The sequence below is a fragment of the Cygnus olor genome, chromosome 1 (assembly GCF_009769625.2).
Source record: "Cygnus olor isolate bCygOlo1 chromosome 1, bCygOlo1.pri.v2, whole genome shotgun sequence".
NCBI classification, from domain to species: Eukaryota; Metazoa; Chordata; class Aves; order Anseriformes; family Anatidae; genus Cygnus; species Cygnus olor.
In genome coordinates this window covers 201,098,261-201,109,496 of record NC_049169.1, presented here as the reverse complement: position 1 = coordinate 201,109,496, position 11,236 = coordinate 201,098,261, and the positions used below count along the sequence as shown (strand labels likewise).

The window sequence follows — 11,236 nt, the reverse complement described above, 5'->3', positions numbered from 1 at the left end:
GAATTTGTCCTGTTCAAATGTAAAATTAAAATGTTCCTTTTAGTTTTAGGACATGATTAGAGCATATTAAAGCCATGAGTAAAAGAGAGCTACAAGTATCAGATGTGGACAAACATGAATTGTGCAAATGGCTGTTGTTATTGAAAATCTTTTGCATTTTGAATAAGGCAGATTCCTCCCATTTCCCCATGGAGGAAATCACTTGCCTTCCTTAAATGAGTGGTGATGAGCCAATGCACACAGAGGGGAATGAGATGAGAAGTGACAGGTTTTAGTTTTGCTCTGAATCTATTCGCATGGAGAATTGTCTCCCAGTCAGCCCATGCTGTGGGCCTCTTTGGGCCTAAGACCTCTTGGTCTTTCTTTTGCCATTGGGATGTTGCTTGGATGGTTCTGGGATTGTAGGGAAGGCTCTCAAACCTGTGCTACTCCACCAACAGCATTTCAAAACCTTGTGCTTCTTCTTCTTCAGTTGCTTTAGCAGAGGTGGGAGGTGTGGGTGTCCTCACATACCCACACGCCACTTTCCCCTGTACACCCTAGTACCAAAGTCACCACCCCCATCCCAACAGTCCTGACAGATCTTGGATCCTGCCCTCTGCCAGTCCACCTCAGCCAGGCCTTCCTTTGTGACAGGAGACAGCAGCTTGGTAGTAGGTTTGGGGCAGGGACCACAGACCCCTGATGGGAGTGGGCTACAGGAGGGAGCTGCGGGGTGAGCAGCTCCTGGAAAGGCCGCGCATTGAGGAGGACTGGGCTGGTGGCCACATCTGTCAGACCTGACTTTTCACAGCCAGAAAGGAAAAAGTGCCCGATGTCCTGAGGGCAGAGGAGGGATGAAGATGTGTTCTGCATCCTGGAGATGGCAGACACGCAGGCTCCAGCAGACGCAAAGTCTGCTCCCAGGCATTACATGAAAGACCTCGAGGTCTTGCAGCAGCAAGCCCCAGAACATCATATGCCACGCTGAGGGCTGTCTTTGTCAATGCTGACAGGATGAATTACTGGCATGTCAGGATGAGACCTGCCCCTTCCCCTGTTCCACTTATAAAACTGTTCTCCAGGGAAGGCTCTTTACTTCTTTTGGCTTTGCTCAGGCCACAGCTGTAGAAACATAATTGTTCTGTGAGCGGAATGGTATTTTATTTGCCATCCTTTCACACACTGGGGCCTCTATAGCTGATTTTTAGCATTATATATATATTCCCTCCTCCTCTGAGATTCACTCTTTCCATTTCCAGGCCTCTCCCACACCCCCTACCTTTGAAAAAGATGCTACGGTTTTATTGTGGTTCTCTAGCGCGTGACTCTGCAAACGCTTTCTGCTCTCTGCCTGAGGCCCGACACTTCCTCCCGCCACTGCCAAATGGCAGCCAAAAGACTGAAGGCTACCTCAGGCTGGAGGCCCTCCTTGCCACTGCGCTTCCCTGGGCCCTTTCCTTTATAACATGACTAGTGTGAGGTCCAGGAGGAGACTGTGTTAAGCCTTTCAAGACTTAACTTTTTAAGACTTTCAACTTTTCAGATGTATGTGATGCTGGCTTCTTTTACCAGCACCTTCCCTTGCTGCAGCCAGGGGAAAGATGTCCCTTTGGCCTTCATGTCATTTTTTTTTCCCTCTGTGAGCAACATCAGCAGGCTGCTGGGGGTTGCCCTGAGCCCAGAGCTAGGCAAGAAGAGATTGATACCAAAAGGCCCTCGGCAGTGCAGCAGAGCTGGGGCTGGGTCGAGGGGCAGCTGCCACTAGGTGTCACCCGCTGCTTGCTGCAAGCACAAGGCACCCGAGTGCATGTATAAATAGATAAATAGATAAATAAAATCCAGCCCTGAAAGTCCTGCGTTTCCGTGGAACTGCAGTTATAATCCCTTCTGAAGTGCTTGACTAACAGCAGCTCTGGGTGAATTGCTTCAGTTATGGGAGAAAGTACTTCTGCTGTTACCACAGTCTCACAGAATGGTTGGGGTTGGAAAGGACCTTAAAGATCATCCGGTTCCAACCCCCTTGTCCTGTCACTGCACCCCCTGACAAAGAGTCCCTCCCCAGCCTTCCTGTAGCCCCCTTTAGGTACTGGCAGGCCGCTGTAGGGTCTCCCTGGAGCCTTCTCTTCTCCAGGCTGAACAACCCCAACTCCCTCAGCCTGTCTTCACAGGAGAGGTGCTCCAGCCCTCTGACCATCCTTGTGGCCCTCCCCGCTCTAATACTTCCATGTCCTTCTTGTTCTGGGGGCCCCAGAGCTGAATGCAGGGCTCCAGGTGGGGTCTCGCAGAGCAGAGCAGAGGGGTCCAAGGTTACGGTTGGCTTTCTGAGCTGCAAGTGCACATTGCCAGCTCATGTTCATTTCTTCATCCAGCTCTACCCTGAAGTCCTACCCATCGGTCTCAAATGCTTAATGTCAGGCTGGTTCTCCATATAACACTTTTTAAAAGCTTAACACTTCAGAAGCAGATTCTCAAATTATGTGCATTTATTTTTTTCAGGAAGGATGTTTTTCCCTTCCTCAGAATAAGCTCAGGAAATGAGAGAAACAGTCAGGAAGCCAGCTAAGTGCTGATGGAAATAAAAAATGAAGAGCTGTATTGACAAGTCATGGGTAATTTTCTTTAAATATTTTAAACCATTGATTAAAAAATGACAAAACTAAAGTTAAGCCTTCCTCTGAAGCACAACTCATTAATCTGCTCTTTTGCTTTTGGAAAGCATTTGCAGCAAGGAGCAAAATCAAAAGTTAAAAATTACAGTAAAATTTGTGGTGCAGCAGTGTTTGTGTTTGGGATTTAACCTGTTTTCTCTGATGTTGTACTCAATATCTGGCAGATGGAAGGTCCCCACTCTCCAAAAAAAACACCTAGGAAAACAGAACAGTTTATCAATGATCCGTTATCATGTGAGCCCTCGACTGCTGCCCCTACCCTCTGAGCCACATCTGTGCTCTTCCAGCCCTGTGGTGCCTGCTCGGTGGGCTGCTGGCAGCACTGAAAACAAAACATCTGGCTGCCAACAGCACGAAGCTGTTAAAACAGCTGGAGTTTGCCAGGGTGTCAGAAATCCTCTCCCAGCCACAGGAAGCAGTGGGGACCCAGGATCTGTGGCACAACATCAGCCGGATTGGCAAGGAGCCTCTTGCCTGATTTTATCGGAGAAGTGCAATGGGAGCACGGCATGACGCAGTGCCAGCCTTGTCACTCTCCCAGCCAGCACTGGCTTTGCAAGCAGGAAGAGATGCCCTGCTTTTTATTCAACCTACACAGATATTTGATTGAGCCCTTTGAAGTTGAGACAGGGGATGCAAACTCCTGGTGTCTATTATGAGCCCAATTAGCCCAAATGTACCAGAATATGTGCTACAAAGCATGAGAGCCGCAGCTGCTGTGGGGCTGTGCAGTGGGGCTCTCACCTATGGGCACACAGTTCGAAGCTAGACTCAATCACCCCAGCTGAAGCACCGAACTTTGGGAGTTACCAGCAGCCTCACTGAAGGGTTTGCAGCTCTGGCCTCATGGGGAGGACGGGGAGGGCTCAGGGAGCAGCTCTGCAGAACGCTGCCTGCAGGAGCCAAGACAACGCAAGCCAGGCAGTTCATCCTGCCTCGTTTTTGTCAGTTCAGCCCTTTGTGGGGCTGCCACACGAACCAGGTCACCGACATGATCCGAGTTAAAAATAACCTTCTACATAAAACAAACAGAAAACTCTGGTGGTTATTTTTAACCCAGATCTTTTTTGCTGATGTTCTCTGCAGCTCAGCACTACGAGTAGCTGTATGGCAAAATTAAGGAGGAGATGAAATGAGATGCAGTTACGGGAACTTGATGCTCTTAAAGGCCTTTCCCAGCCTTGATGATTCTGATTCTATGAATGAGTCGCTAAGGAAGGATGGGGTGTGGTGGAGACCTCCCTGCTGAAGCCAGCATCTCATGATGCATTTCACATTACCGCATTACCACATTTTTATATTAACAGAGCTTCTGATTTCTGGCTGCAGAACTCCGGTCTCCTTCGCTATGAATTCAACATTTACTTTTAAAAAGAGCTTTAGCAAAACAAGACAAAATCAAACATTAAAAACACGCAAACCCAAATAATAAAACAACCACAAAATTTCCTGATAAAGGCTACTCTTTTGTGAGGTTTGCAGACAGCCGAACACACCCCTCTGTAGGCAAACCTGGGCTGATTCATCTTCATGGTGGTTTGTGGAGGCTGTCCCCAGGTTGGAGCAACTACAGCACTGCCATCTGACTGGTGACACTCTGAGATGCCTGGTTTGGGATGACACGTGGGGCAAGAGGCCATCAGAGGGACCTGGAGCAGCCAACACCACCTTGAACATTATATCTGAGGTTCTTTGTTGGTGCTAACAGCTCCAACAAGAGGCAGATTCCTCTCCCTTCCCCAGAAACTCTTCTATGTTTGTTATGTTTAACTGTAGCTATATTAAAGACTCCTAATTATAAGTTTCAAGTCAGAGATCTCATTAATCAGCAGCTAAGAACATAACAGCGATGAGCTGCCAAAGGCATGAGGAAATCACTCTAATTATCAGTTTTAGATGCTGCTCTTCAAAACTTGATTAGCTATAGATACACAGGTGATAATTCCTACTGTCTTCTTTATAGCACATCCTCACTATTATCCACTGTAGTCTGATTTAGTTTATTAGAATAGCATTATGCTAATTAAGTAATCCTGCATACAGAACATTTTGTGATGTAGATGATTAAGTGGGTTAAGATGGTGACTAATATTACAAGCTGTATAATTGGCGTCAAAGAAAGTGGTGAAGGACGTACACAAAAAGAAGGAACTCTCACCTAACTGGTGAACAGAAATCATAAAAGAGGAATAAAAAATAAGCAGAGCATTAAAAAAGCTTACTTTAAAAAAAAAACATTAGAAAAAAATGTAGATAACAGGTTGAATCTGTTCTCTGAAGGGCTAAAAATACCCTTTTTGAGTGAGCACATTTTGAGTATGTGCCTTTTCCCAAACCACTAGCAGATGTTGTACCCTCAACAGGCACGTGGCTTCCCACCACACACCCAGCATCTGGATGCTCCGTGCTTCTCTGGATGCCCTTACTCCATAATACATGGAGTAGAGGAACCTTACATAGAGCCCTGCTTTCCCCAGAAGCACTGCTACAGCAGCAGTGGACAGTTGTGTTTTTGCTTCCATTTGGTTCTGGTGGCACACGGGGACAAGCACAAGCACACAAGAGAACAGCCACAGCCTGCAGCTGCTTCCACAGGCTCGGGGACCTGCACGCTGCCTTTGAAAGGGTTTCTTTCCACCCCACGTGCAAGCACTGAAACACGTACACACTTTCACTCTTGCCCAGTGATGTTTTGTTCTCAGCTATTTCCAGTTGGCAGAGGTGCTTTTGCAACCCACATGAGATCCAAACTGTGCTGTTTTAACCCATTCGGACCACGTGTCCTTCTTCTGTCAGGGGAAAAAAGAGCATGCAACAGCGGGGTAGCCAATTCAGGAAACAAACTCACCAAAAACATGAGGGCTGCCAGGAATACCTTCGTTATCCACAGAGGTTAAAATTTTATTTTGATATAAAAATTAAATAGCAAAGTTTTTTTTTTTTTTTACAGTGATAAATTAGAAATTTACAGTACATACATCAGAGCAGATATATTTTCTGTACACCCCAAAATAATCAGTGTCTATTTCCTTAGAAGCTCAGAGAAAGGAGCTAACCTGCCTGTTCAACGCAGGAGCCAGGCTTGTACCTCTCCGGCAGATGCTTCAGAAACGTGCGGTCAGAAGAGCACGCACTGGGGTGGGAGAGACGGGCAGACGGAGCTGGAGAGAGCAGGGCCCGTGCCAGGAAGGTAACCGCCGAAAGGTTTCTCGTTGTATAACCACAGCAACTGCACTTCCGAGAGAGGATTAGTCACACATTTTTTGGCTTTAAATTCATAACAACGCTGAAACGAGAGAACGGACGAGTTGGAGATACCCGCTCTCCGTGACTGCTGGATTTTGGGCTGTCTGCTGTGACTTCCCCTTCAGGCATCCCCGGAGCAGAGAAAGGTGAATGCAGATGGATGGGTACATTCATGGAATGGTTTTGTCACTGCAAGAGCTGGCACAGCGCCCCCTGAGAGATTGGGAAAGATGTTCCTCCAGGGACAGCCGCTGGTGTCTCTCCCCTCCCCTATCCACAAAATCTGAGTGCCTCACACTTTAAAGTTGCTCAGCTCCCACGGGGCTACGCAGCGCTGTCCTCAACCAACTCATTTCCAGTGTCTCAAATCACCAGGGACATCCATCTGTCACAGTCCACAGTGCCGCAGTCAGAGATGCAGGGATCTGGTAACAGGAGTGCTACTTAACATTCACTTCTGTGTACATAACACAGTTAAAAATGCTGTTTGTTGAATCAGTCAGGTCAAGCAGGAGTCGTATCAGCCAGGAGAGTATCCAGGGCGCTTCAGACTGAAGGACACTTGAGTGAACGTGACACCTTGGCACAGGCCAAGGCTAGGTTACAAGACAGGGCTCATACTGTGTCCTCACCCCTTGAAAGTCAAAATACAGCTGCTGGTTGTGCATCCCTTGCTGTGTCAGCCGACAGATCGCATCATGGAGAGTCTGAGCCATCTGAAGATTTCGTATTGCAGAACTCCTCGTCCACAGAGGAATAGCCAGATCCAAACACAACACTAATGGTGAGAGACTTTATAGAGAGGATCAAAAGGCTCAGCTGGTATGCAGTGCTGGCCAAGACAATGGTTGTGCATTGAGCAGAATGTGTCAAGTTGTCACTTGTTCTGCTAGAGAGGGAGCCCGACCACAAAGACTGCAATTAGGGTTTGTTTGGTTGATTGTTTGTTTTTTAAAATATGCTCTAGCACATGTTTCAACATTGACATTGAAACAATTCACACTTCTGGGACAGATTAGCGCTCACGGCCAGAGCTGGAATGAATTGTGGTTTGGGAAGCGCATGGGGCACCTGTAGGAAAAGTGAGGACTGTACTAAAGCAGTGCATGTTCTCAGTTGCCCTCGAAAGTCGTGGGAGTCTGGGCACTGGGGCGGCACTCAGCAGCTGAGCAGGTTCCACACAAACAAATGAAGCAAAAGTTTAGGGTACACAGATAAAACTGAAGGTCCTTCAAAGGGACAGAGCATCGAACCAGTGTTCTCTTAAGTGCTTGTGGGCTACCACTGTTTGCATCACCTTTCTTAATAGCCAAACCAGCCCCAGACACAAGGTTCAAGCTTCCCACAAACACAAGCCAATACCTCCACAATTAAAAGGATAAGACAACCTGAAAGCTGCTGTGAAACATTATTCATCAAGAAGTTGGATCTCTTCTCTTTGGATCCCTTCAGAAAGCTGACAATGTTTCTGTCATTCCTGAGGAGTGAATGCCTGCTCGCATTCTGTATGCATCGACATGTTAAAAAAAAAATCTCCATAGCTGTCAGTGAGCAACTGGAGCCTCGTTCTGAGGCAGTCAGCTGTACTGCGATGTCATGGACTGAGAATGTTCTTTTAATTGTAACTGACACACATAATTATACAACTGATCTGTGTGAACATGAGGTTGCCAAGGAACTCAACATTTCGCTTCTCCCAGACTGGCGTCTGCAGAGATACCATCGCACCGAATGAAATATATTAAGACTTAATTGCTTCATGCAATGGGTCTCCAGAGAGCCAGATAAGTTTACTTGGAGAAAACTGACATTGTTCTGAAGAGACCCTCAACTCATTTTTCTCTTTCCTGTAGGAAGGAGCACTATAACGTAAGACTTCATTTAAAGCTATTAAACGCAGCAGAATAAAGTAGTCAGCTGGAAATAGCAGGAGCACCTGAAGGAATGGGAACAGAGGCAGGCGAACAATGATAAGTGATGCATAACAGCACACACAGTTTCCAAGCTCCCGCATATTCCTCTACTTCTGACAATGACCTTAAGTAAAGCTTCTTTTAAGAAAATATGAAATATTGACAGAATCATATAATACTTCAGGTTGGAAGGAACCTAGGGAGGTCCAAATTCCTGATCAAAACACTCAATTCAGACTAGGTTACAGACAGTAAAAAGGAGACGAAATTTGTATTAGACCATCAGATGACTTAAGAGTCATCCTCACTAATACCTCACTAAATCCTTCTTAGTTTGGGTAATTCCCAAGTTTGGAAAGTCCACTTAATTATTTGTTGGAGGACCTAATCCTTGGCTGACTCGTGCAGCATACGGGAGCAACAGAATTCCCCAGGGTATAGAGACAAAACCCTCAGCGAGCACTTCCTTCCCGATGCTGAACTCAGAAAGAAGACAACTAATTGTGGTTCTCGGTGCTCCATCTCTGGTAACTGGACCCTAAATCAGCACAGAACTTGGACCCAGACTGCCTTTCCTCCATCAGCTGTAAGACAATGAACACAAGACAATATCCCACAGCTGTGGGCTACAGTCCCACTGCTTCTAAAGACTTCAGTATATTGCATCCTACTTTATAAAAAAAGGAAGATAATGTGTTTGGATATTTCACAGCTTTTAAAGCCTCCCTGGGCTTTCCTATTTTGGGCAGCATGGTTTATGGCTATTGTATTTGCAGCATGATTTTTTTGTTTGTTTGCTTATTCTTTAAGGCTTTTTTTTTTTCCTTCCTCAAGAGACAAGTTTTGCTACTGTCTCCCCACTCTGCTCCCAGCATTTACACTGCAATGCTTATACACAATCAGTCCTTCAGGTGAGAGCAGTCAGACCATCGGGGTGTCGTCCTTTTCTCATACCACAGTCTCGTTCCCTTTCCCAGGTTTCACCCAACCATCTGCTCTCTTCTCCCGTTTCACTTTCCCTGAGTTCACCAGTCTGTTCGAGCACTTCTGCCACGTGTGCAGAGTTTTGGCTGACCAGATCCACATACCTGAAGTGATACCCACCAGGAGGGACATGAAGATTTTGAGCATCTCCACTGCCATATTGGAATCATCTGCCGAATAGCGGAAAATGGCCCAGTTGGAGATTTCGTAGAAATAACAGGCAATGACACACGTTGCTGGGACAGTGTACAGCACTGAGAAGACACCGATTTTAACCATCAGTCTTTCCAGTTTGTCAGTTTTAGTTCCATCTTTCTGAAGATTAGACCTGATTTTAAATAAGGCCACTAACCCAGCTGCAATGAATAAAGTTCCAATAACCAGGTAGGTAAAAAGCGGAGCAACAACAAAGCCCGTCAGCGCATCCAGGTTCTGGTTCCCAACGTAGCACAGGCCAGTGAGCTCGTCTGCATCTACCAGTCTCATAATCAAAATGACAATGGTCTTCACTGCAGGGATAGCCCAGGCTGCAATGTGGAAATACGAACTGTGCATTTCTATAGCTTCATGGCCCCACTTGAGTCCTGCAGCCAGAAACCACGTCAATGTCAGAATAACCCACCAGATGGAGCTAGCCATCCCGAAAAAGTACATCAGCAAGAAAATTATAGCACATCCTGTGTTCTTAAGACCTTCTTGGATAAGAACAGGTTCTGCTGCCTCTTCAAAATCACAGGATATCCTTTCCCGGCCCACAGTTAGCCTCACAATATAAGCAATGCTATAAATATTGTAGCACATGCTCAAAAATATGATTGGGCGCTCCGGGTAGGAAAATCTGGATGAATCAATCAGGAAGGTCAGGACTGTGAACGCAGTTGATATGAAGCAAAGACTAGCCCACACGGCCATCCAGATATCTGTGAATTCCTTCGCTGACCTGCTGTAAAGCCCAGCATCATAGCCACATTTGAGGACACAGTTCAGGCTCCTCTTGACCCAGATGTACTGATCGGAATTGGATCCCATGCTGTGGCACTCTTCTCCAGGCTGCAAGGACGTCTTGCTATGAAGGGGAACCTCTTCATCTCCCGGGCCCTCCATGCACATGTGGTTGTGATCGTTCTGGGGTGGGAATTTGCTGCAGTTCAGGCTGTCTGGCCAGGCAAATCCAAATTCTTTTAAAACAGGTTCACATCTTCTTTTGACAGAGAGGCACATGCCACCACAGGGACCTATGGGGATGTTAATCTTCTCTGTGCACATCGGGACATAGACTGAACAAAGGAAGAACTGGAAGAGAGAAACAGAAATCGCAAATACGTTAGGAGAAAATTCAACAGGTCAAAACATAACAAGTTTTCTTTTTTGCCTTTTTAGCAGTAATTTTTGGTCCTTTGCCTTAAAAAACAGGAAGCAGCATAAAATAAATAAACCAAGAACAATAAAAACTTAGGAGAAAAAACCCTAAAAATGCTGCCTTCTTTCAGTTCAAGTGTGGTCCGAAGCCAAAGCCTGAACATTTCACTCCCCAGATTAGCTCCATGCAAATTTAGCCCATCACTTTCAATAAAGCAAGTGGGATTTAGCCAGATGTAAACCTCAAGGGTGCAATTTAGGAAAGAAAAAAAAAAAAGTATATTTTAAAGCGGTTTAAACAAATACATATTTTTGTTCAAGGCACTGCCTGGATATCACGGCTAGCAAACAAACAGAAGAAAAGGCATTTACTGAATCACTTCAGTTTGTGATCCTCCTGGAAGAACGCGCCTCTCTTTCACCATCGGGCCACCGACGGGCTCGCACCGGCCATAAAACGCTGCCGCTCGCTCAGCTTTGGAAACACGGCGATTTTGGGGGCCTGTGGCCACACCGGGGGGGCTTCAGGGATTTGGGGACCCGGGGGTCTAAGCTTGCTGCTGCCGTGGCGGTGTCCCTGCGGGCCGGGCATGGCAGGACCCCCTTTTTTCCCCGCTTGGGAAGCCCACACAGCGCTGCCTTGTGCTGCAGCCCGCTCCCTCCAGGCTTTGCAGCGGGGGAGATGGGGGAAATGTCAGCACAACGCCCAGCTCCCGGTTCTGGAGAAGGGGGTTTGGGGGGGATTTGGGGGGTTTGGGGAGGGTTGGGGGGTTTGGGACCCACCTGGAGCTGGCTGGAGCAGCCGTACTGGATGAGGGGGGTGAAGGTGGTGAGCTGCAGCTCGGCGTCCGCCTGCAGCTCGTGGCCCACCAGGTTGGGCATCTTGGTGACATTGTAGCCCAGGTTCTGGCACATGGCGATGCGGATGGCGTCGCAGCGCCGCTCCTCCTCGTCGCCGAAGCCCCGCGTCCCGCCGAGCAGCAGGGCCAGCAGCAGGGCCAGCAGCCGCCCGGCCGCCCCCCTGCCACCACCGCCACCGCCACCACGGCTCCGTGCCATGGCCGAGACCCCCCGGCCCCCCAC

General features: G+C 47.4%; 1 protein-coding gene across 1 annotated transcript; it reads right to left on the bottom strand.

The window, feature by feature from the left end:
• Positions 1 to 5,527: 5,527 nt before the first annotated feature.
• On the bottom strand, positions 5,528 to 11,236 carry FZD4 (frizzled class receptor 4). Its single transcript, XM_040544301.1, has 2 exons — positions 10,937 to 11,236; positions 5,528 to 10,087 (listed from the first exon to the last, which is right to left on the bottom strand). The coding sequence occupies exons 1-2, from the start codon at positions 11,210 to 11,212 to the stop codon at positions 8,759 to 8,761; spliced, it is 1,605 nt and encodes a 534-aa protein (XP_040400235.1). The 5' UTR covers positions 11,213 to 11,236; the 3' UTR covers positions 5,528 to 8,758.

Excerpts from the sequence above, each read along its gene's own strand:
- FZD4 (XM_040544301.1), bottom strand. The coding sequence starts at position 11,212 with ATGGCACGGAGCCGTGGTGGCGGTGGCGGTGGTGGCAGGGGGGCGGCC. Across the intron at positions 10,088-10,936 it reads GCTGCTCCAGCCAGCTCCAG|TTCTTCCTTTGTTCAGTCTA; the intron begins GTGGGTCCCAAA and ends TCTCTCTTCCAG.